The following is a 27,630-nucleotide window of genomic DNA, read 5'->3' as shown; positions in this document are numbered from 1 at the left end:
CTTAGTGGTCCAATATACATTTAGAATAAAACGATGACTCATGAAAAGAAAGAATCAGTTATTAAATTTCATTAGCATTTAATATTTAATCAAATGATCATATGAAAAGAACGAGTTATATTTACACAAAATAAAAGTCAATTAGAAAAATCCATTTCCACGATATCAAATTCTGCATAATACATAAACAAAATACTGTATGTTCAATTATAATAATTTTAACTTGATGTTGGAATATCTCTCTTTTAATCACCTTTTATACCTAATTTCACCATCTCTGCCCCCGGTTAATTCCTCCTAATTTGGATCTTAACTAAAGGTCTATAATTTACTAAAATTGTGGTAAGATTTTCTTTCCTACCTTTTCCTCCATCCCTTTCATCACGGATGATCGCCACTCCTGATGCTAATCATTGAAAATGTGTATAAACAAAAAAAACTACATTTTTTTTTCAACTTGATTTCTAGCTTGCACTAATCAATCTGCTTTAAATTTTCAAAGATTCCAAAAAGTAAAGTTTTGAGGGGTACGAACCCCCTATTTCTAATTGGTAGTCCGGCTTCAAAGAAAGATCCTTCCATTGGGTGATGAGGATTACGTAGGTACAAATAGTATTAAAATTGACATCATTGGTCAAGGTTCACCCCCTACGATCTTACGAAGCATATGGGAGGAAGATGTTTTCTGTGGGGGGGGGGAAGTTGTACAAAAAAAGAAGGAAAAGAAAATTAGAGAGGAAGCAAGAAAGTCAGAAATAAAGTCAATTGCCTGCAGGTGGCAATACAATGGTCAATAGGCTTCAGTCAGTGCCGTCTTAAGGCATGGGCCCGGGGGCCTCAAGAGAAAAGGGGCCTCACAAAAATGGGATCTGGTTCAAATTTTTAAGAATTTGCCTGGTTGGGCCTCAGAAAAATTACTTGGCCCGGGGGCCCATGATGCTCTTAAGACGGCCCTGGCTTCAGTATATAGGGGGGAGAGAGAGAGAAAAGAAGAATACGAAGCGGCTATTACGCAAACTTTGAAGGGGCCCTTTAAGTAAGTGGCCATAAAATTAAGGAGTGTTGATGAAGACGAAAGAGCATGTTTTTTACAATTTAAATGGCTTAAGTCCCCTTCTCCCTTTTCTCTTATTATTATTTTATATTGGGCTGGAAATTGGACCTCTCCCGCTTCATCTGATAGCGATGGTTATTGACGCCATAGCACTAGTTAAATTTTTTTTCCATGTGTGGATTCCAAACCAATTTTAGTGATGTTTTTTGTGTGCCAAGATAAATATTTAATTATAGAAGGTTTATTAAGATGCAACAATAGATGATGTATATATGTTACTGTCAAAAGCCTGAAATTGGCTGATTCGCGACTGGGCCAGTCACTTCATAAATTCAGACCTCGCAGCGCTCCTATTTTCCTACTTTCGCCGCAATCGTCCTTTTTTACCCCAATTCTCTCCTACTATTCCTGTTTTATCCCTCCTCCCTTTTGTTTACAGCCAATATGTCACTACGAAAATTCCGCGCAACCGCAAAATGGCACTGCTTTCCCTCCCTTTTTGACGTGTTTTATTCACATCACTCGCTACTGAAAAAGAAGAGAAAAAAGAAAAAAATTTGCAGCTCCACTGAAGTAGGGGGACGACGACAAGCGTATCTTTTCGCCCCTGCGACTGTCCAGTGGGGAAAGCGAATCCGTTTCCGAGATAGGTTGCCGTTAATAAGAAGGCCAAAAAAGCGGGGGGGGGGGGACAGGCTCATAAGAGATATTCCATGAGAGAAAAAAAAATTTTAGGTTTTTAAGTATAGGTTTCTCTCCCGGGATCCCGTAACAATCGTTCATCCCAAAAGCCGGGTTTTCCTAGGAGTAGGCTTTTTGCGCCGCGTGAACCGAACTGGATCATTTCTCTTCGGCAGAAATGTGTTGCATAATCATGTTCCCCTTTTGTTTTGCAAGCGTGGCGCATCAGCTCAGAACGGCTATATACTGTATGGCCCTGGCGTCAGCTACTCTGTTATCTGCATGCTCCGGTTTGAAGGGAAGGGAAAGAGAACACAAAAAATGAAGATAAGATCGGTGTAACGCGCGGCACACGACGCATTTAATTCCTCCAGAAGCAGTCCGCCAATCACGCTCTACGTAAAGTGCTGTCGTGAGCCGTATTGCGCTCTGTAAGAAAACAGTCGTATTGCGCTCTGTAAGAAAACAGTCGTATTGCGCTCTGTAAGAAAACAGTCGTATTGCGCTCTGTAAGAAAACAGTCGTATTGCGCTCTGTAAGAAAACAGTCGTATTGCGCTCTGTAAGAAAACAGTCGTACTGCTTTTCTTATTATACTCACTGGACGGCGTGTCGCGCTGGGTGATTCCCGTTGAGCGCGGCACAGAAAACCTGCTCCTAGGAAAGCCCGACTTAGGCGGTATTCACCGACATGGTTTAAACATTAGTCACAATTTTTTGATGAGAGATCGACACGGATTGGTTAAATTCAGGTTTTTAACCAATCTATATTGATCTCTTATCCAAAAGTTGTGACTACAGTTTAAACCATGTCAGTGAATACGGCCCTTAACGGGATAGATCTTGTCTGGTTTTGCAGGAGAGGGTGGGGACTTGAGACGAGCCGATTAGCCTCTAGCTGAACGCTGAACCCAGTTTTTTTTAACCTTCAGAAAATAACTTTCGGGTGTCTTTATGTTCGGGGTCATTCAAGTATTACGTCAGCATTGGTGGGGGTTCCGATTTGCTGACTTTTGATGGGGGGGGGGGGGTTATGGCATCTTACTCGATGCGCCAAAAAAACGAGTAAAACTTTTCACTAGTTTGTGGGCACCTGAACTAGCATTCTCCCTACAAGAGCCACTTTAGTGATTTATAAATACTTAGCGGATCTAAGTGATCTGAAAATGTGTCGCGAGCCGCTTAAGTGCTCGGAACCTGTGCCGCGCGTCATACAAGTGATCCGTGATTATGCCGCGGATCACTCGAGTAATCTGGGAATGTGCCGCGGATAACTTGAGTGTTGTAGAACCGCACTGGTGGCCGCACCAATGCTCTAAAACTGTCGCATGTTATTCAAGGGATCGCTAAATGAGCCACGGATCGCTTAAATGGTCTGGAATTGTGCCACGGATCGCTTAAATGGTCTGGAATTGTGCCACGGGTCACTTCAGCGATCCTTGAATGTGCCGCTTGGTTCATTTTTACAAAATTAGGTTTGAGAGGGACAGGCCGCAACAGAACCCCCAGGGCCACATTTGATCCGCACAGGCCAAGTGGTTACCTATGTGGCTTACAGGTATCGCTCAAGTGGCTCGCGGCGCATTCCCAGATTATTTGAGTGACCCTCGGCACATTCCCAGATCATTTGAGTGACCCTAGGCACATTCCCAGATTATTTGAGTGACGCGGCACATTCACAGATCACGCTTATAACCTGTGACGCTGTTCTAGATCATTTAATTAAGTGGCCCGCGACACGCTTTCAAATTAATGAAGTAGCCCCGCACACTTCAAAAGGTTGAGTCAAGTTGAAATGTACCGCGAGCCGTTTGAGTCATCTGGAAATGTGCCGCAAGTCACTTGGATGATCTGAAAGTGCTCAGTGGGCCACTTGAGTGGCCTTTAAAAGTGTCAACAGCGCCACTAAAATAATCTATAAGAAATGCATTGAACCACTTAGTGTTAATGTATTGCTGACCATTAGGTGATCTGTGTGCTGTGAGCCACTCATGTGCCAAATGTGCCTCCAGTCACTTACAGTAATCTGCAACTGAACTACATGCCACTTCAGTGAACTGGGGATTTGCTGCAGGCAGCTCAAGTGATTTGGAAATATGCTTGGGGTCACTTAGCTGATCTGGATATATGCTGTTGGCAGCTTGAATGATCTGCAAATGTGCCACAAGCCACTGAAGTAATCTAGAAATGTGTCCCACTTAAATTATTTGATGATCGTTGGTGGGCCACTCGTGTGGTTTTGTTATTCGTCCTGGGCCACGTGAGATGACTCCGAGGGTCATGGGTTAGCATGTTTGTTTTAAGGCATACTAGGTTCGTGCGTATGCTATTGACGATATGTTCATTACATATGCGGGCCATTCTAATCATTGTATCCTTCGGATGTAATGTAACTCCAGGAATTGTTACATCAAGGAAGGTGTTCAACATTCAGTAGAGTGTGGGCCATTTCATTGATTTTGAAATGTGTCGCGGATCACTTAAGCTGACCTGTAAATATGTCTGGGTCAATTGAGTACTCTGGAACTGTGCCGCGGTGATCAGTAAATTTTCCGCGGGTCACCTAAATGAGCTGGGAATGTGCCGCAGCACACTGAAAGAATGTGGAACTGTGGCGCAGGTTATTGAGTGATCTTTAAAAGTTTCATTGGTCAATTGAGTGTTTTGGAACTGTGCCACGGTGATATCTAAATATGCTGCAAAATATTTAATGATCAGGAAATGTCCCGTGGGGTCACTTGAATGACATGTAAATATGCCATGGGTCACTTGAATGATATGTAAATGTACCTCGGGTCACTTGGAGTGGTCTGGAACTCTGTCGTGAGTCACTTAAGTGTTGGTAAACAGTGTGCAGATCACTCAAGTGATCTAGGAATGTGCCACAGCTCACTTACGTGAAGTGGAACAGCAGCTCGGGTAACTTGAGTAATCTGGAACTGTGCCGTGGTGATCTGTAAATGTGATGCGAGCCACTTGAATGACCTGAAACTGCCGCAGGGCCTCTTGAACGATCTGGAAGTGTATCGCTTAGTTCATTTTTACAAAATTAGGTTTGAAAATGTGGGCCACAACAGATGACTCTGAGGCCACATTCAGCCCGTGGGCAATGGGTTAAGCATGCATGCTCTACATTTCTATGGCACCTAGACAGATTTTCTTTCTTTGAAAAACAGGGGGGGGGGGATGGATCAAAAGATCAAGTGGACTTTTCAAGTAACAGTAGAAATTTGATTAATTTATTTTTAGTTCTGCCATTTGCATTGTTTTTGATCCCACATTCTGTGGAAATGAAAGATATTTAAATTTGTTGGGGGGGGGGGAGAGTGTGTGTGTGATTGAGTTTCTTGAAATATCAATAGATAATACTATAGTTAAAATATATAAGGTGTGAATCCAGACCTCGCAGTGCTCCTATTTTTCCTATTTTTTAGAAATGCCCTCCTATTTTCCTACTTTCGTCGCAGTTGTCCTATTTTATTCCAATTCTCTCCTACTATTCCTATTTTATCCCTCCCTTCCTTTTGTTTACAGCCAATATCTCACTACGAAAATTCCGAGAAACCGCAAAATGTCACTGCTTTCCATCCCTTTTGACTTGTTTTATTTTCTTCACAACTCGCTACTGAAAAAGAAAAAATAATTTTTTTTTTAGGACGATGACAATCGTATCTTTTCGCCCCCGCGCCGTATAGTCAAAGTGCTAAAACTGAAGTCCAGTGGAGAAAGCGAACCTGTTTGGGAGATCGGTTGCCGTAAATAAGAAGGCAAAAAAATTCAGGAGTATAGGGAGTATAATTTCGCTTCAGCTGTAATGCACTACATAATCACGCTACGCATTTGTGTTTCCCAAGCGTGGCGCATCAGATCAGTATATTATAGTATATGGCCCTGGAGTCAGCTATTCTATCTGCCGCATGCTCCGGTTTCAAAGGAAAGAGAACACGGCAAAAATGAAGAGAAGATCCGTGGAACGCGCGGCACACGACGCATTTAACTCCCGCAGAAGCAGTCCACCTATCACGCCCGACGTAAAGCGCTGTCGTGAGCCATATTACGCTCTGCAGTACTGCTTTTCATATTGGTGAGTGGACGGCGTGCCGCGCTAGGTGATTCGCGTTGCGTGTGACATAGAAAACCTGCTCCTAGAAAAACCCGGCTTTACGGGACAGATCCAGAGCCACGTCTGGTTTTACGGGGGGGGGGGGGGCGAGCCGATTAGCCGCTTTCTAAATCCAGTTTTTTTTTAACCGTCAGGAAATAACTTTCGGGTGTCTATGCTCGGTGTCATTCAAGTATTACGTCAGCATCGATGGTGGTGGGGGGGAGGGGTTTCTGATTTGCTGATTTTTGATGACGGGAGAGGGGTGTTAGGATGATTACTTCATCACCCACCCTTTATAAAAATGTGAAATACGGTATTCCTAACGGCATCTTACTCGTTGCGCCAAAAACGAAAAAAACTTTTCGCTAGTTTGTGGGCACCTGAACTAACATTCTCCCTATTGAGTTCCCTACAGAGCCACTTTAATGATCTCTAAATACTTAGCGGATCTAGGTGCTCTGGACCTGTGCCGCGTTTATAGCAAACAGTGCTGAGGCCTATCTCTAGGAGGTGCTGGTCCGGGCCGCTTAAGTGCTCCGGAACTGTGCCACGCATCACTCATGTGATCCGTAATTATTCCATGGATCACTTAAGTAATCTTAGAATTTTCCGCGGGTAACTTAGAGTGATAAAGAACTGCACTGGTGGCCGCGCCAGTGCTCTAAAACTGTGCCACATGTCACTCAAGGGATCTCTAAATGTGCCACGGATCGTTTAAATGGTCTGGAACTGTGTCGCGGGTCACTTATCTGTGAATGTGCCGCTTGGTTCATTTTTACAAAATTAGGTTTGAGAGGGACAGTCCACATTTGGTCCGCACCGACCAAGTGTTTACCGCGGGTCAATCTATGGGCTTAGAGGTAGGGTCGCAATGAATTTCTTAAAAAGAAATTTTGAATTCTTAGCCTTCAAATAGTATTGAAATTAACAGAAATTTTCACATTATAATAAGATATTTCCTTTCGGAATTTTAATTCTGAGAAAAATTTTTTTTATTAAAAAATATATTTTTGATCGTCTATATATATAGATTGGGGAGGAGGGGTAGAACGACCACGAGCCCCCAACCAAGATCCCTTCCCACGTACGTCTCTGATCTAACCACTATGCGTTAGGAGGTGGGGGGGGGCAGAGTGCTGACGAAATTTTGCTGAAAGGGGAGGGTAAGAGTTTTGCTGATTTCCAACAAGGGTCAAAAATCGCTAAAAATTTGCTGACGTAATACTTGAACGGCCCCTTATTTTAAGCATGTGCTAAACCCATGGCCTAAATATGGCGTGCCTCAAGTGGCCTCGGTACACTTACAAATGAATTAAGTGGCTCGCGGCACACTCTTACGTCATTTAAATGACCCGCGGCATATTTCCAGATCACTAAGTGGCTCCCGGTGCATTCTTACTTCAATTAAGTGGCCCGCAGCACATTTCCAGATCACACAAATAAATCTGCGGTGCTTTTCGAGATCACTTAATTCAGTGGCCATTTTCAAATCAATGAAGTGGCCCCCACACTCTTCATAAGTTTGAGTTAAGTTGTAATGTGCCGCGAGTCATTCAGGTGGTCTGAAAGTCTATCGCGGGCCGCTTGAATCATCTGTAAATGTGCCACAAATCACTTGGATGATCTGAAAGTGTGCAGCAGACCACTTGAGTGGAAATGTGTCAAGAACGGCACAAAAATCATCTGTGTGCGGCGAGCCATTCAAGCGATCTCGAAGCGTGCCGCGGGCCAATCAAATGATCTGTAAATGTGCCTCCAGCCACTTACAGTAATCTTCAACTGAACTACGAGCCACGTGAGTTAACTGAGGGTTTGCCTCGGGTCACTCAAGTGATCTGGAAATGTGCTTGGGGTCACTTAGGTGATCTGGATATATGCTGTTGGCAGCATAAATGTGCCGCAAGCCATTGAATGCCGTTGTCTTTAAAAAAAGAAAGACATTCATGAACATATGTGAGTGCTCTGGAACTGTGCCGCGGCGATCTGTAAATATGCTGTGACATATTTATTAATCAGGGAATGTGCTGCGGGTCACTTGAATGACATGTGCCGCGGGTACTTGACTGGTCTGGAACTTTGCAGTGAGTCACTTAAGTGATCTAGGAATGTGCCACGGGTCACTTAAGTGGAACAGCAGCTGAGGTAACTTGAGTAATCTAGAACTGTGCCGTGATGATCTGTAAATGTGGTGCGAGCCACTTGAATGACCTGAAACTGTGCTGCAGGGTTTTTTGAACGATGTAGAAATGTTGCTTGGTTCATTTTTACAAAATAAGATTTGAAGTTGTGAGCCACAACAGATGACTGGGGCCACATTCTGCCCGTGGGCAATTGGTAAAGCATGCATGGGTTACATTTCTATGGCACCTAGACTGGTTTTTTTTCTTTCTTTGAAAAGCACAGGGGAAAAATGGATCATGATCAATAGTTGGACTTTTCAAGTAACAGTAGCAATTTGATTAATTTCTTTTTAGTTTTGCTATTTACATTGTTTTCGATACCAAATTCTGTGGAAATGAAAGATTTTTAAATTCATTAGAACTTGAGTTTCTTAAAATATTTATAGATAATACTATAATTGAAGTATATAAAGTGTGAATCTCAATGGCTACAACATTTTTAAATGCCATAATAATTCGGGAATTCCATTTTTTCCCCCCTCCTATTTTTTTCATATTTTTTGTCAATGATGTTCCTATTTTTCCTACTTTTTCTTCCAAATTTTCACTTCTAGGCCTGTGAATCTCAATGAGACAACATTTTTAAATGCCACAATAATTTGGGAATTCCATTTTTTCCTTCCTATTTTTTGTCTGTGGTGTTCCTATTTTTCCTTCCTATTTTTTGTCTGTGGTGTTCCTATTTTTCCTACTTTTTTTTTCAAATTTTCACTTCTAGGCCTGTAAATTTTTCAATTTCAAACTTGGCTAGTGTCTGAATTTCAGACATTAGCTGGCCAGTGATCCCTGGCCTAAGTCTGATAACAAAAGACATGATTCTGGACCTTCATTAAGTCGGCATATTTTTTCATGGTAATTATGTCTAAATTAGTTATGGCAACCTATGATACTGCAGTCTCGATTCTGTAATTTGTTTTCTCCAAAATCTGGCAGAAAAACTATATAATTTTTCTCTCATCACATGGAGCTAATCCAATACATCTGCTATATATAGATATGTATCACTTGTTGACAACAGATTTGGCTTCTACCGGGTCGTCTGACATCAGTACATCAAGCTTTGGTCAGAGATCTCCATGGCCAAAGTCTGAATCATTTCTGCAATTTGGCCTTTGGCCGACTTGCAAAGTGGCTGCACTTCAGGGTTTGGCGGTAACATATATACATTACACTGAGACTGGGAAATGTCTTTGAATAAATATTGGTCAATTTACAGTTTTCTGCCGAGCTAGAAAATTGCATGGAAAGTCCGCTTTTGTAAGTACGTATAAATCAAAGACAAGAATAACCCTAGATAACTAAACATTTGTCTAATAGACTACTAACTAAATTAGTTGCTGAGTAACACTGATTTAAATTTAGTTACCTGGGGTTAATATGCTCTTAGTAGAGATTATTGTATTCAAGACTTGTGGTGTTGGTATTTACCTTCAAAGGTGGTTGTTTAGGTGGGGGACCAAAGTTCTTGCCAGAAATGATAGATGGTGCTAGACGAGCTGCAGTAGTCATGTTTGCAGTCTAATTTGCATAATCATTATCTTTTTGCAAACGTTAAAATATGTTCTACTAGTACCCAAAATTTTGTTAGTATTTTGAAACTTTTAGGTGTAATACGGGATGTGTAATATATGTTACCATACAGGAGTGGAAAATCTGCTACAATTGCTACAAACTGCTACAATTTTCCCTTCATTTGCTACACACTGCTACAAAAATGCAGAAATTCTTCAATTCTGCGCCATCTTGCACCACAAACAAAATTTTCCCGTAAGAAACTTTGAAGTTGCGTCACAATAGAAGTTGACTTTTTGTCCTCCTCGCAATTTTATTTCTTGGAGGCAGTAAATGTAATTAGCTTAAGGCGCCCCCCCCCCCAGGATTTTACCACTTATCCACAGAACAACAACAAAAAAACAAAAACCCTTCAATCGCTGTTTCCAGCTATTTTTTCAAAAAAACAAAAAGTCGACTTCTTTGATTTATTTTCACAAAAAATTTAAGTACATCTGTTTTAACTGATTTGTGATTGCTCCATGTATTTTATTTTCCAGCATCTTTAACAGATTTTCAGTCTCTTGTTTTACTTCCAAGTTTTCTATTATTCATTTTCTACTATTCTTTTTCTTGATATGTCATTTCTTTTTACACCGTTCACCAGTATGTTTAGTGTTCAATGGAAAATGGTTTCCAGCTTCACATTAATTAAAATTATTTTGTCTAGACCAGTGGTCTGGAAACCGGGGTTTGTGAGCCACATGCGGCTCTTTGGCCCTTTGAGTGTGACTCTTCCTCAAAATACCACGTGTGGGCACACAAAAATTCCAGATTTTTGCAAGATCATGTTTAGACACACATTTTGGCCATTTTGTTCTCGCTCCCTCCCCTCGTTTTCACAGGTTTTTTGCCAAAAAAAAGAGTGAAAGCCTGACGCTGTTGTCACTTCCATGACCAATCAAAACTGGATTTTGGGTCAGAACTGGAAAGTTCGGGAAAAAGTTGTCGAAAATTAGGCTCTTTTCCTAAGGTACTCAGGGTAGATAGATGCAAAAGATGAGTCTCCTCTCAGAACAGGGGGGGACATGCGATGTTTTCCATAGTAAGGAACGTCAACCTCTACCCTGCCAGATCATAGAAGATGATGCTCCTGGGCCACCATCTCTCATGATGGCTCTCCCGAGGCCTCCTCTCTCCATCCAACATCGGTTAACACTGCTAGAAGCGATCCACCAGCGGCCACCACACATCTGAAGATGATGCTCCTGGACCACCGCCGTACCACCTCTCATGACGACTCTCCGGTGGCCACCTCTCTCTATCCGCATCCAACATTGGTCAACACTGCTAGGAGCCATCTATCAGGGGCACACCTCTGAAGACGCTGCTCCCAAGCCACCACCTTTCTCCATCTGCATCCAACATCGGTCATCGCTGCTGAAGCAATCCACGAGGAGCAACCATCCAAAAACGATGCTCCTGGGGGGCCTCTGCCCCACAAGACGGACCACCTTGGGCTTTCATCGACGGGATCCTCCAGCTAACATCTCATCGGACGAGCTTACAGTGAACCCGTCTTCCGCACATTTCCCAGAGAAGGGAGTCAGATATCCGTAAGACAACAAGTAAAATAATAACTTGATAAACTTTAAGTTTGTTAAGTTAATTTTAGGGAGTGTTGTGGAATAGTGTGAAAAATTTAGCTCTCAAAACAAATTTCAATGGTTGTACTGTTGATATTTGGCTCTGTTAACTAATGAGTTTGTTGATCATATCTTAAAATTTGAATGTTTTCCACTTGCTTGAAGTCTTGATAAAATGCTGTTCATCAATTGTGAATGTTCTCCGTCAATTTTTCATCCCAAGATAGTTCAGCCTTCCACATTTCTTGTATTAGAATTGATTACAACAAGTGGGTCACCTTGGAAATGTGTGATAAAACTGAGCACTTGGTCAACTGTTGCATGGTCTCTGGTGGTGATTTTGAATTGGAAACAAACATCCCAAAGTTTTGATATCAGTCTGGATTTCTTGTTGCACGAAAGTCATTCGGTAGAGATACAAGAACTTATTCATTAGATGCCCACTTTTTTATGACAAATCCATTGTTTTGAAGAAGTTTGATTTCCTGCTGAAAGTGAATAGCTTCCTTGATGGAATCTGCTTCAGTGAACAAATCGTCCACGTAAAAATCCTGCTTGACAATGACAGAAGCTCTGGAAAACTCTTTTTCCATCCTCAGCCAACTGTTGCTTCTGATCTTCCTGATGAATGATGTGTGTGTGTTGTGTCGAAGTGTTCTTCACATGCTCACTCTTCGGCTGTCAACAATGAAGTTTGTGGGACTTCCACCAATTCCCAGAACTTATTGAGATCAAAGCTTGTACATTGTACGAGAAGTGTTGAAATAGGTCTTGGTAATCTGTGGTATGTACCTTTCCTGAGATGACCCAGCTGAACACTGTCTCGAGGGCATGAAGTGAACCATCACGAGATGATACTCCTCCAGGCAACAACAATTTTCCAAAAACATCTGCACCCAATAGGACGTCCACAGGACCAGTATGGAAGCAATATTCATCTGCTAGTTTCAAGTTTTTGAACTGTGCCAACCCATTTGAAGAAATGGTTGTTTGGGGCAAATTGCATGGTGTTATTTTGGGCAACACAAAAACATTAATCAGTTCAGTCGATTCATTGTCACATGAAGATATGTTGAAATGAACCAGTTCTCTTACCTTGCAAAGCTTGGTTGACAATAATCCAGAGAGATTCACATTGCAACTATGTCATCTGAGACCAAGTGATGAAACTTGATTCGCTTCCGGAGTTGAGAAGCGCCCTGAATGTGTGAGCTTGACCCATTGTATCAAACCCTTTCAGGATGGCCGTCAGCAAGATGACACAACTGGAAGTTGATGTCTTTCTTGTACATAGCAACTGTGATGAAAAGACTGAAGTCATTTTGACAGTCATTGTGGTATCGACATCGTCTTCATGCAGAAGTGTGTTGTGTGAACCGTTGCATTTTTTGCCTGCACAGCAGCTCCAAACCATATGTGATGATCCTAAGCAGTTGAAACAAAGTCAGTGCTTTTCAATTGTTCCTTTTCTAGTTGAAATTCTCTGTTCAAGGAATTTCAAGCATCTGAAGATGGGATGGTTTCCTCTGCAAACCAGACATGTGCTAGAAACACCATGATTTATCAACATGATAAATCATAGTGATCAAATCATGATTTTCTTTATATTTGATGAATTCCTGCTATTCACTGAAAATGAAAGGTTTATTATTCCCTTGCAAAGGAAGAAACCATTGCCACAAAGATTCTGGATCCAGCTTCTTGGAGAGAAAGTAGATCAGGATACTGTTCTAATGTTGCACCGGTTGCTGCAGTGATTGTAGAGCTTCCAGGCATTTGGTTTGTGGTATCTAGAAGCCGACGTAGGCATGTTGCTAACTCGTGCAAAGTTTGGTTGCGAAAACAACTTGTTCAGACTTGCTTGAATAATCTCAGTTTCATTGTTGAACTGATCATACAAAAGCGGCCATGCTTTGCCGTAATTACTCTGTGGGAGCGGAATCGCTTGAATTACGTGAGTAGTGTTTCCCTTGACACATAGTTTCAAATATCACTTAGACTTCTATTTTGATCAATGGTCGTTTTAAATATATCACAAAATGGCAACCAATCGCTAAGTTCACCACTGAACGAAAGCAGTTCAATTTTCATTAAGCACACAGAACTGGTTTGTGAATTTACAGTATCTGATTGTTTCGCCGATCCCCATGCTAAAGTGAAAATCACCAATCCGACTTGCCAAATCGTCGAATTCTGCTTCATTCATCCATTGACAAGATGACGATTTCATTGTGCAAGGCATTGAGCTCTGTCCACAGTTTGCTGGCTTGATCTTGATAGATTTCTAGCTGATGCCATAGGAGATCATCACTGTTGAGCTTCGGCTTGATGATCTTGCCTTTCACCGACCTTCATTTCTTTATCAAGGATTCTATCTGAAGACCATTGTCGCTGGTTGCATTTTTCTTCAGAGTTTCGTCACCATAAATGTTCACAATCTGGTGGCATGAATTTTAGGATGGGTCCAAGGTAACTAAAACTGTGTATTCCACTGAGCGAACCATTGATAAATAAAGGAACAATTCCAGATACAATAAAAAACTATGAATTCATTACAATATGAGCGGGAAACCACTCACGAGCTGTGCTATTGCCAGTTTGGTTGCTATGATACAAATATACAAATGCAACGCCACACCAGGCGAAATGCCCAACGAGGTGGCTGAGAAAAAGATGGGCATAATAAATATGGATGTCATATTTCAAAAATATAGCAACCCAATTAAAAATGCAATTACGAACAATATATATATACATGATAAAATATTATGCACAATTCCCATAAAGAATACTTATGGTTGTCTTATTTTAAGTATGGATAACTTCTCGATTTACCTCAACATGTTTATCTTATTTCTTTTTAAACATGTCAATTGTGTTACAATTTACTATTTCTGTGGGTAAGCATTGACCATAACCATTGTCTCCTTGTAAAAGCAGTCAATTGACAGTGTACTAATAATTCATGTCCATCCTATCCATCCCGCTGAAAATTTTGAACACTTCGATCATATCTCCCCGACACCTGCGTTCATCCAGTGTAAACATATTCAATAAATGAAGTCTCTCTTCATAACTCAAGCCCTGTGTGCCAATAAGGACACACGTAGGTCTTCTCTGCACTTCTTCAACCAAGTCTATGTCACTCCGTAGGTATGGTCTCCAAAAACCTTACAGCATACTCCAGTCCAGGACAAACTAAGCTTCGGAAAAGCAGAAGAATGACTTTAGGAGAACGTGAAGAGACCTTTTTGAAAATGAGACCAAGCATTCTATTTGCTTTTTTGACTACCGCTGAACAATGTTCAGAAAACCTAAGCCGCTCGTCAATGAGAATTCTCAAATCGGTGACCCTAGCTGCATCCGAGATAGTGACACCATTCAACTCGTAAGAGAGTTCAGCAAGCTGCTTCCAATCTCATGTAAATGGTTCAAGAATTTACCATGCTGGACCCGATAGAATGCCTTCTGGAAATCAAAGTAAACAACAATCTACATTTTTGCCCTTACCCAAAGCTTTCATCCCGTGATCATAGAAGGAAAGGAGGTTAGTCACACATGACTTCCCCTTCCTGAACCCATGCTGATTACCCGACAATACATTATTCTCGTCCATCCACTTTGCCAACTGTCTTTCGATAATAATTTTCAAGAGGGAGCTTGTAAAACTTACTGGACGATAATTGGACACAGCTTCTCTATTACCCTTCTTAAATATCGGAACAACATTAGCAAGTTTCCAATCCCTTGGGACGATACGTCGCACCAGTAAAATAACCCTGAAAACTCGCTTCTGTGTTCCCAGACAGATGAAATGCATTAAAGCCGCCCACAGGTAGCAAAAACATAAATACGGCCCTGCCTGAGTACAGTAATAATGATTCAGTCAAACTGGTAATCAAACTACCGTATATACTCGTGTATAAGCCGAGTTTTTTTGTGGAAAAATAATTTGTTCCTTAAGTGGGGGGGGGGGGGTCGGCTTATACTTAAGTCAGTTTTTGATGAAAAAATATTGACCCCCCCCCCCCCCCCCCCCCCCGCAATCAGTAGTCATTTTTGTAGCCGTGTTCAAGAAACCGGCATTATTGGTATGGGATATTTTCAAACCTCACAGAACTGATAATGTCAAAGCCGAGGCAAAGAAATCGAAAACATCATTGGTTGGTGGTGGCTAATGTTGAATGTACAGCCTTAAAATGTGAGCATCAACAAGCCTCTCAAAGACTATTTGAGGAATTTGTGGATCGAATGGCTGAGTTCTGATGATAAAAAAACTACAAAAAGTGGTGCCTTGAAAAACCTGACATTGGTCTAATGTTCCAATGGGTACATGAGGCGTGGAATTCTGTTTTCGCTGAAATTATCATCCGATCCTTGAAAAAATGTTGCATCAGCAATGCGGTGGACGTAGAGGAAGATATCCTCTTTGAAATGAGCTTGGAGACTTAGAAGAAACGAATTAAAAAGTTTGAACCATTTTCTATTGTAAATTTCCGTAAGCTATTCATTTTGCACGAAAATATAATTTTCTCTGAAATGCACAGATTTTTTGGGGGTCTGCTTATACACGGGTTGTATTGTATTTATTGCGGTTTTGGTGGTCCTGAAGTGGGGGGTCAGCTTATATACGATTCGGCTTATACACAAGTATATATGGTAGTTATTTTATTAATTGGCATATTTTCAATGTAATGTCAACTAGTTATTTTATTGACATATTCAATATAATTAGTGATTTCAGATTTTTTAATTTTTTCTGTTTATTCATTGAGTCAAATTTTCATACTCAATTCTTTATGTTGCAATGACAATTTTTAACTTTCTTGTGACAGCAATCGATCTTTATCACACTTAAATGTAAATAAATTTTATATTTTTACAGGAAAGATTCTGATACCACTTCAAAATTTATTATAGCCTGCATGATTCACATTGAAGTTATATTGTGGAGTGTATTTATAAGGGGGTGGTAGCTTTGGGACCTTCTTAACAGAGATGGATTCCAGGTTTTGGTGCAAAATAACCCTAGGAAAGAGTAAAATACTTTTTGCAGTGTTTTTAGTGATTAATTATACAGCTGGTACTTGGAAGTACCGAAAGGTAAGGGAGAAGAACTTCAAACATACACATTTTTATTTACACTACTCGAGATGATACTTTTGAAAACAATTTTTTTTTCAACACAGAAATACATTGCAAAACTACATTTGCGATTGCATACATTTTGAGTGAAGTTCGAACTGTATCTTTCAAATAGAGTACATCTTGCATCTTCCCCTCTGCTGAACAAATGTAGGTCAATGAGCTCTCATATTGTTCCCTGATCTATAATATTTTGGCACAGAAAATTTACTCTTCCTTCTCTTCTTTGGCTGTTCTAGTGCGGTGCTGACAGCAGGACGACCTCTCTTAACTAGGCAGCTACCTTGGGCTAAGAGTCCTAGAAACTTCAATAGTGAAATTTCTCCATGTATTTTTTTATAAATGGCATAGGCAATGACATATGCCATTTCAAGCATCACAAAGAACAGTATATGCCACCATTTCTTAAACTTTCTCTCTTTATCATATAGTGAGCACAGAAATCTGTCTTGTCCATTCCCCGCCCATTGATGAATATCATAGGTGCTACATCTTTTTTCGTCCCATCTTGATCTCGAAGACTTAATGTAATTGCCTCAGTAAAAATTTTCCACATCAATTTTTAATATTAAGGAAAAAATACTCATTGCCTGGCAGTATTTTAAAGTACCAGCATATATTTTTGACCCTATGTAAAAATAAAATAAAATAGTAATTTTATTATAAAATGTATTGAATGCTTACCTGTACAGTATAGAAGAGAATAAAAATAATAGCGTTAAAATAAACTGGTAATTAGTCACTAAATTCACTCAAATAAGCAACATGCAAATTAACTCTACTGCAAAACTTCTTCCTAATGCTACATGGCAAAGATAAAATGTCAACAGCGAAAAGAAAAGAGATTTCTGCTTTCAGCTGCCATCCACTGCCTGTTGTCAGAATTATACTCATCGTGTCATTGTAGATATCATCAGTAGAAGTGGTCATAACATAGATATAAGCGTTTCGAAAATTAAAGCGGTACTTTAAAGTACCATTAGGATATAACGGATTCAGTAATTTTCAATAATTTCCACATTATCATAACTTTTAAATTATCTCTAGCTGTGTTAAATGTATTTTGTGATGGTTTTTTCTTCTAATGCAATCAAAATCTAATTAAATAAATGTATATTTTGATTTAAAACTTTCGTTATATTTTTTCAAACATATTTACAATTCAAAACGTGTGCCACCTAGAAGGCTCTGTAACTAAATATTTTGGTAATTTTAGCATGGAAGTAAAGAATATAGAGTTTGAACTCTTTTTTCCCTCTCTAACTAATCTTATCACTTTTTAGCTTTTATAAAAATTATAAAGATGGCAACACTTGATCGAAGCATTTAAAAATATTTTTTGGATGTAAATGAATCAAATTAATAAAACTATTGTAATTAACTAGATTATTGTATCAATTATATCAATATTTGATAATAGGTAAGATTTTCATTTTAGCAGTTTCATTTAAAAATAGGTCATGTAAAACAATTAAGTAAGGCAAAAATAGTTATTTGGCCCAGAGTGGCGGAATCGTTAGGGCGTACGTATTATAACCGAGTTTGTCTAACCATAGTTTGAATCCCACTCACCCCATTAGAGAAAAAAAAGGCTCAGGCCACATGACCCCTTCCCCCAATCCCGAAGTAACTAACTTTTTGAGGTCGCCAAGTCCCTGAATTCATGGATACTCAATGCAATCCCAACCTGCATACACCATTATGGGCTGTATATACAGACGTCTTACAGCCCTAGATCCCATATATCTTTTGTTCTAAGCATGATTCTACCTGGTTCTCCTAACCATAGACCCCCCCTCCTTGTTTTCTTTGTATCAGAGCTCTTGTAACATTACCATTGGGTCCCCTACAGAAATAGTTCTTGTTATAGTCATTTTATATTTTTAATTTGTTTTACCTCCACAGATCGATCTGCAGGATCATGTGTTGCCTATCGGCCATCATGTTTACGTTTTGTATTGTTTCCAGATTTCATGTTTTAGTTGTGCAATGCTTAATTCCATATGCAAATTAGTTGTATTACAGTGCAGCCGAATGTGATTCATCGCTCACTCTCTTGAAATGCCAGCGCTGTGCTGGGAAAGGGTGAGCATTTTGGCATTTCATCCGTTTCAACACATTTGTTCTAGTCATTACTGGTTCCTGAGAAGTTTCGTCCCAGGGGTTGTGTGATGGTCACCTTTCAATCACGCACTAAGAATTCCATAACGTGCTTTGCCAATGTTCGAGTCACTTTACCTCTCTTCCTAGTCGTAGTTTTGTGGCCTGACTAGAATGTCTTCACGAATCTTCCTCTCAAATGAAGAAGACAGGGATTTGTCTACGTTGTCTTTGGACTCGTTGACTCTGGTTTCCTGCTGTACCTGCATCATCAGACCCGTCATTTGGGGGGGGGGGGCAGGGCGGCATTGACTCCCCCCCCCTCCCGGCTTTTGAAAATACACTAAAAATGGTATATATATATACACAGTGAATACATGTGTTTTGTCCCCCCCCCCCCCGCTCCCCGAAAAAGTTGAAATGACGGGGCCCTGTGCATCATTCGGAGATGGCCAGACTGTTCTTATGAACCGGGAAATTGTAATTCTCAATTTGGTGATGTGAAGCGTGGCACGACGGACAGAACCAGTGAGAATGAGCCATTTTGTTAAACTTTTAATACTAACTTTTTTTTAAGGAAAAAAGCCTGAACCTTTTTGTTGTGAAAAACGTAATCTTGTAATCTTGTTAAATTTTCTACTTTAACATTTATCAAAATGTTTGTCTTTCATTGTTGCCATCCGTTCAAATGAATCATTGTTATGAAACACTAAAATAATCCGGGTTATGCAAATACTCTTACGGCACCTATGATGAAACATTCTTTCTGAAAAGTTCTGCAAGCTGAACCATGCACTATGCAAATGAAGCTGGGTTTAGACCTGCCGAAAAAAAACCTGTCCACTCCACCATTTTGAATCACTTAAAAACCTGTTTTTAACCTGTTTAAAACCTGTTTTAACCGGACACTCGAACTTTCTGGGCTTGGATTTTCAAAGCACTACTATAAGCTTAATTATTTTTTCCTTATTTTTTTTTCTACTTAGTTATATAAAGAGATTGATATGATATGCATGCAATTCTGTAATATTTGTTAAAGGGCAATTTCTCTTACAGGTAATTCGTTCTATCTTCCTTTTCCCTGCTATTGAACGTCTTTCAACTAGTCCAAATGGTCAATGGATATGGCCCATGCTTACATATCTCCGTCTTCCTGCACTCATAAGTATTTATGCCATGAGTTACTTAACTCCTCAAACACAGAGTCGTTTGCTTGAGTGGTATTTCAAAGACCGTTGTGTTCCAGAATGTGTCATAAATGCCAGTTTGAATCTTTTCCAACCTGATTGTGTCCAGATGTGTATGTTTATGGCTAAAGATGAGTTAGAAAATGTAAATGCATTAGATATAGATAATATTCAGCAAAATATTTCTACCATAACATTTTACTATGGCTCTAATGACAACTGGTGCCCGGTTTCGTACTATCAAGACCTTAAAAAACTTTTTCCGCAAGGTGATATTCGCCTGTGTAGGCTTAACTTTGAGCATGCATTTGTTTTAGAAAACAGTCAGGAAGTGGGTGCACTTGTTGCTGGTTGGATGCTCAAAGTTCTGAAAAATTAAAAAGATGTCCATGCATTGTTCGTTTAATTCTACAATCATAGTATTCAATATTTTACACGCACATTTATGCTCTAAATGTTTTATGCAAAATAAAGCACATAATATGAACTCTGAAAAGGAAAGTTTTTTTATGAATTTTATTGTATGTGAAACTTGCTGTTATAATCAGTTACAATGAATAATTCAAAATTTATTTTCTGTCTATATATATGTTCTCTAAACAAATCTATAATTTTAGACAGAGTATAGCCAAATTTTGCATATAAATGAAACTGGGTACGACTCGAATGACAGGCTACTTTAAAAGTAATTCAGCAATCCTGAGAGAGTTAATGATAGCAAAGTAGAAAATGAGGTGTTTCAATCAATTATGAGGGAAAAACTATACTTGAAACAGTAGAAGCAAGTATAGGGTTTTTAATTTTGGGGATGGTTAAGTTTTTTTGAGAAATTAAATGGTCTAGATAAAATTCCAAATGTATTCAATGTTGAGATGACAGAGGCTTCGTGAATCTCAGGTACCAGATCATCATGGCAACCCCTTAAACAATCGTGGCTCTTGAAATATTTGGTTATCGCCTAGATCTTCCAAGTTCTGGAGATGACCATGAAGAATCTAATTTTTTGAGAAAGGATTCCCAAAATGCGGTATGTGACACCCCCCCCCCCCAAGGCAGGGGTGACCATCTCGCAGCACAAGTGCTACACCATGACCAAGAATGGCTGGTTTTGCCAAACTATTCCGTTTATACACTCTCAATAGAAAGGAATTTCATCTAATTTTTGAATCCTATTTTTCTTATCAGTCTTTTGCTTGTTACCAAGCGAATAGTTGCAGGCCTTCTTACCAATAATTATGATCTAATTATTATTTAATGTATTTATTTCATTTTAGTCAAGAAAAATAGATTGAATAAAAAAATATAAAATAGTCAGAGCTGTCGTAATAGCACTGTGGGCCTCAAGACAAAGAAAGTGATGTTCTGGAGTTAAGTATCTGCAGAACAAACTACTGAATAGGCAACCTACAAGGAAAGAGTCAAGATATCATTCTGAAAAAATTATGAAAAAATTCAAGTGCATGCATCTCACCTAGAAATACATGAAAACAAAAAATTAGTAGCCAAGTATAACTATTAAAGCCGCAAAAAATTAATAAAAATGACAACAGTTGGCTTTTCCTTGCCTCTCACACTTCTTGGCGATATCTATAAAGAATTTCTTTTCACTCTCAAACACACCCTAGCTCTTCCTTTTTATTTCTGATGAATACTAAGGGAGGAGAAAAAAAAACGTTCTTTGTGCTGTACTTTATCATCAGGGCCGGTCTTAGATCTAATGGCGCCCGGTGAAAAAACATTAGTCAGCGCGCCCCCCAGGCTTTGATCCAAAGTGATGTGTCGGAGGAAGCGATTTTTGCTAGTCATTACCTTTCCCGTAAAATATGGGACAGATTCATTCTCCCATATTATCAGACTCTTGGTGCAGTGACCATCCCTATCGCCTCCCCCACTCTTGATTGGATATTAATGGATGAAGAAGCCAGAAAAACTTTCTTCCTAGAATAGGATTACTGCTATTTAACTTGTAAACAAGCATAAAAACCAACTTGTTTGATTTAATCAAAAGATTTAAAAACATTGAAAAAACAAAACGTCACATTCACGCGGGATACTCATCACAAAAAAGGATCTATCTTCTTCATACTTAGTTTAATTAAATTTTTATGGTAAAACATGTGTAGTGCACACATCATGTACAGGCTAAACTGAAGATAAAAGTGGTTAGAATTATATTGGGTGGCAACACAGAGTGCGGCTGCACACGTTTTTGTCTCTCCATATTGTTATCTTAGAGTTCAATTTTTTTTTCTTGTATTATATTTCTGAGTTATTTTTCATTTTGCTTTAAATTTTTACACAGTTTGGTGCTATATTTTGTTTTAACATGCCTTAATCAAAATTGTGCTGCTGTCCGAGATGTGATGAAAACATCATCTGTATTGATGATCAAATATCCTGCAATAAGTGCGAAGTGAAATTTCATTTTTTTTGTGCTAGCTATGCTGAACCCGCATTCAGAAAGTTGCGTAAACCAGTCACTAATAGGAAATGTTCAACCTGCCTTCAGACTGCCTCAACTTCAACAAATGCTGAATTTACATGTCTCGATGGCCAATTGCTACTATGAGTCAAGACACAACTACGTCTAACATTTCTCCGTCTATTCTTAACAAGAATACAAATAGTTCATCTGCATGGGATCCGATTATTAGCAATCAAATTCCGAGTATAGATATGATTGACACTGCAAAACATGTTATGGGTGATTTAACCCCGGAAGGTCACAATCTCCTCCTGGCAATCTGTGGTCTGATTGAGAATCATACAATATCCATTAAATCGTTCATAGCAGAAAGAATTGAACATGAGAAATCACTACAATCCATAATTAGACAGATGGAAAAACAAAGGGCTGAAATTGCAGAATGTAAACGAGAACAAGAGCGATTGACTATGGTAAATAGAGATCTGAAATCTGAACTCGATTATCTCAAGATCGATCTTGTTGACCTCCAACAATACACCCGCAAGTGCAACATAGAAATTACCGGTTTGCCAGAATCATCAAACGAAAATCTGACTGATCTAAAATACTCTCTGCTGCAATTTTTGGAAGTTCCTAATCTGGTGGACTGTATTAGTGCTTTTCATCGTGCACCAACTATGCATAAGGACAGCATAAAACCAATTATCTGCAAGTTTAACACCAAGGAAAATCGTGACATTGTTTTGAGAGCTGCACATGAGAAAAAAATATGCGCTTCCAAGATTTCTAGTGTTTTAAAACCTAATCAAGTTTACATAAATGAACATTTAGCTCCTTATACGAAACAACTGTTGTATGAATGCAAAAAATTCAAATCAGAGAATGATTTCCACTTTTGCTGGGTCCGTGATGGCAAAGTCCATCGTAGAAAGCATGAGAAATCAAGAGCTATACGAGTAAAGTTGTTGGAGGATTTGTATAATATTTCTTGATATTTTATTTTTATATACATTGAATTTTTTTATATACACACACACATTGAATTTTTTTTTATATACATATTTTGTTTTCTCAGTTATAACTTACCTTTATACTTATAGACAGGTATTCTGACTGATTAACTCATATAAAATGATATGGATTTAAACTGTCATAGTATCTCACCCCACATGAACTTGAAAAGTTTTAAGGAAAATGTAATGTCACCAATCATCCTGTTAACTCGATTACTGAACTTAACATCATTCATTTTAATATTCATAGCCTTAGAGCTAATTTTGATTTTTTTATTGATGATTTTCTTGATAACATTGATTTATTAATCTTGTCTGAGATATGGGTGAGTGAGGAGGAGATAAAACTTTTTAATATCAATGGCTTCCAGAAATTTTCATGCTGCAGATCCTATAATAACTCTGATGGTGTGTGCATTTTCTCGAAAACCTGCCTTGGGTTTGTGTTGACTGACCCAGTACAAATTAATACTGCTGAAATTGTTCAGCTACTCGAACCTTCAATTAATTTATTAATAACCTGTATTTATAGGTCTCATGCCTTCACTGTTTCAGATTTTCTCCAGTAGTTTGAAATTTTATTGGGTAATACAAAAAACCGTGATGTATAATTATTGGTGGTATTAACACATAAACATATTGGATCAAATTAATACTAATCATTATGAATACCTCGATCTTTTCATTATGAATATCTCTGTCAAGCAATGGTTTTTTTACCTATGATATCTCAAATCACCAGACCTTCCTCTAAGTCATGCATTGATCACATTTTTATAAGAAATTCTTCACGGCTTTTGTTTTCTGAATCTGTAGTCTGGGAAACGGATTTCACCGATCATTACCCGATTCTATGTAAATTATCATACTTTAATATTAATTCTGGTCCGGTACCAATGGTCCGGTATTCAATGTTTATAGAAATAAAATTATTAATTATTCCCAACTCAAGCTATATCTACAGAATTATACACTTTGCATAAATAATGATGGTGCTTTTGATGAATTTATTGTTAAACTTGAAACCATCATAAATAGCCATACATCATATCGTGATATTAACCTTTCCAGACGGACTGATAAAACTTGGATTACATCAGAGATAAAATATTTAATTAAAATAAAACAGAAACTATATTTTAAAACTAAAAAATTTCCATATGATCAGGAGGTTAGTACTGCATATTATAATGTCACTCATTACCTAAAATACAACATCAAAATTTCTAAACAATTTTGCTTCTCTCAACAGTTTTCAAAATATGATACTCCTTTCAAATGATGGAAGTTTATTGATAACATAATTGGTAAAAATCATAGCAATTCCCTCCCCGATAACATTGAACCCCAAGTGCTTCCTGATAAATTTAATGATCATTTTGTAAACATTGTTTCATCACCCATTTCACCGTCAGATAACTACAAAAAATATGTCCCCTATTCCGAAGCTGTTCCCCCAGAAGAAACCATTTCTATTATAAATCGGTTATCTCTTTCGGTTTCTAGTGATGATATGATTAATTCATTGATTCTCAAATGTTTTCCTTACCATTTAATTATAATAGACTAATTTGATAAATAACTGCATACTAAACTGTGTTTATCCTAACTCTTTGAAAACTGCCACTGTTTTCCTAATTTTCAAATCAGGAAATCGTAATGGTTTAAGTAATTATAGGCCTATTTCCATTTTACCTTCTATTTCCAAGATTTTTGAAACTGTTCTAAAAAAAAGAATACTCTCATTTCTTTCTCATACTAATTTTTTTTCTCCTAATCAACGTGGGTTTCTTGTTAATCATAACACTGAAATTGCTTTACTAGATTTTAGTACATATGTAATACACAATCTTGTCAAATCTAGAAAAACCATAGCTGTATTCCTAGACATAAGAAAAGCCGTTGACAGTGTTAATCATGAAATCCTTCAATATACGCTTGAGGCATGAGCATTAGAGACACCCCCCCCCCCCCTAAATCTCTTAGTGTCATATCTGACGAACAAATCTCAGAGAGTAAGATATGGCTCTCATTCCAGTAAATTTTTAGGGGTTAACCGAAGAGTCCCCCAGGGATCTGTTCTTGGCCCCCCTTCTCTTTAATGTATTTATGAATGATTTATGTAATCTAAAAATTGATGGCAAGATAATCACATTTGCTGATGATACAGTCATACTTTATTCTGTTGCTACCTATGAATCTCTACAAATTACAGTAAATTCTGACATGATAAAAATTAGAGACTGGTTTCATGCAAATGATCTTCAACTTAATATCTCTAAAACTAAATATATTAACTTTTCTTTGCATAACATTTCTGCCTTGAATATTGACTTTATGATTCATAAACCTGTATGTAGCATTAACACTGATTGTAATTGTCATAAATTAGAACAAGTGAATACTATAAAATATCTGGGTATTTATATTGACTCTGACATGAAATGGAAATCCCATGTTCATAATCTACAAATCAAATTAAGATTTACAATGTATACATTTTTTCTAAAATATTTTGTTAATCGCTGCTTTGTAATACTCACTGTTCCATTCTCACTTATTATACGGTTCATCTATTTGGGGTAGTGATTATATGACTAACTTAAAACCAATTATATCACTACAGAAGAAAATTATAAGGCTAATTTTTAATGACTATTATACACCTTCCATCACTCTCTTCAAAAGTATAGAAATTCTACCACTTAGATACTTATATTTTTATAAATCCCTGTTACTTCTCTTTAAACGTCAGTACTCCCTACCATTAATATCCACTCGATCTTCTGCTGGGCGTAACGCTACATATTCTTTGCCAATTATTCACAAAAACAAAAAAAAATTCATTTCTCTTACCTAATACCTAAGTTTTATAACTCTCTACCCGTTGAAATTAGGAATGCTTCCTCTCTTTACACGTACAAGAAGTACCTCAAAAGATATTTATTGTCTATTGATGATATCTCCGTGCACTTTTAGTCTTTTGTTTTTTTAAAGAAATCGCCCCTCACACTAATTAAAGTAATTGATTTTCTCCAATTATATTTATCAACATTTTAAATATATTTCTTTTCTGACAGTAGCTCAATTATTCAAATCATACTTATTATCTCTAAATTTGATATTTAAAATACACCCACCATGCGTTGCCACAATGATGTTACTATTAATTTTTTGTTTTTCCCCCTTCACTCATCTATTTGATATTTAACTATCAATTTCCCTCCCCATTTATACTTGCGTTTATGTAAAAGTGTTTATATATAGGTATTCCCCCCCCCCCAACATTGTGTTGTTTTTTTTATCAATAAACCATCATCCAGTATGTGACAGTCATGTTCACCTTGGATGAAAAGTTGTCTGTATTTGTATATGTATGCTTGTACATTTCTTTGTTAAATAAATAAATAAATATTATCATAGGAAAAAGTGATATTTCCGTATGATTTCTTTCATATTTATAAAACATTAACTTTATTTCAAATTATCCCTTTCAGACTCAGTGCTAAGAAACAGAAGGGGGGCAGGCCCGTAACTAAGCTGAGGCAACTTGGGCCCTGAGCCGGATGGGGGCCCCTCATAACTCCTATTTCTTCTGAGGAGATACCATTTCAAGGAGATGCCAAGGGTCTGCCCCAAGAAAGCACGCTACGGCCATAGGGAAGGGGATTGTTCTATCTCTCTATGGATTCTTTTTTAAACCTCAGGGACTTCGGCTTTAATTTCAATGATAACGCACAGTTTGTGAAGTTTGGACTGAACATCCCTGAGTTTAAAAAAAATAACACTTAAAGTGAAAAAAGCAACCCGGACGTTTGTGTATACAGGTTCTAAAAGGATTATGCATAATCGCTGGTAAAAGTAATAAATGTTGCGCAATGTATCAAACTTACCAAGACGATTGGTGATTATGCATTACCAGTTCAACACATTTAATTCTATATTTAATCAGCTTCAAAAAACCTCGTTTCAAATATACGAAAATAGATATCCGAAATTTCTATTATTCAAAATGGATTTGTCACTGCCCCCTCTTTGTTTTGGACACGTGAATTGCTACTTTATTTCCATGGAAATCCCAATTAACCTACCCTATTCTGCCACGTATAATCCATGGATATGTATAAAAAATTACGTTGAAATAAAAACACAACATTGGAAATGAATTTCTTTGTGTCAATCGAAGCTTCAAATGAGAAGAGTTTTAACTTTGAAGCGACTTTAGTGTGGAGAAACCACCGCAACTTATATACAGCTTTTTTTTTCTGAGAAGGGTTTGATTAGTTATGATTACATTAAAATTTATTTATAAAACATATATTTTATAAATATTTATAGATGTGGTGGATGCCTGTACAAAAATTTACCTTTTCTCTACAAAACCGTGTTAAACAATATCCTCTTCCTTGAGATTTTATACTGATAAATGAAATTTTTCATGTGGGTTATACATTACTGTGGACGATTGACTATATGGTGCCTTTTTTTTCACAAACTAGCGAAGTTTACATCTGTGGATTATAAGCAGGAAAATTCCATAGGTTTTGTTTAATTTTTATTCAAAATTCACATTATGGACAGAGAAAAACAAAGAAATTACT

At 38.1% G+C, this 27,630-nt stretch overlaps 1 protein-coding gene across 3 annotated transcripts in view; it reads left to right on the top strand.

The window, feature by feature from the left end:
- The window catches only part of sturkopf (lipid droplet associated hydrolase sturkopf), a 134,535-nt gene extending 106,905 nt beyond the window's left edge, over positions 1–27,630 (top strand). The window contains exons 4-5 of one of the 3 annotated variants that reach the window (XM_089236505.1): positions 19,458–19,733; positions 22,028–27,626. In XM_089236505.1, the coding sequence (XP_089092631.1) occupies positions 19,458–19,733; positions 22,028–22,036 (285 nt within the window). In that variant the 3' untranslated portion in view covers positions 22,037–27,626. Of the gene's footprint in view, positions 1–19,457 lie in introns of all 3 variants that reach the window. The other 2 variants (XM_089236504.1, XM_089236503.1) reach the window with 2 other exon arrangements.

Source organism: Pholcus phalangioides, unplaced genomic scaffold (assembly GCF_987345545.1).
Source record: "Pholcus phalangioides strain wild (caught in Gottingen) unplaced genomic scaffold, Ppha-v1.0 ptg000009l_1, whole genome shotgun sequence".
Taxonomy (NCBI): domain Eukaryota; kingdom Metazoa; phylum Arthropoda; class Arachnida; order Araneae; family Pholcidae; genus Pholcus; species Pholcus phalangioides.
Note: the sequence above shows the minus strand (reverse complement) of the source record. Positions and strands in the feature narration are given on the sequence as shown.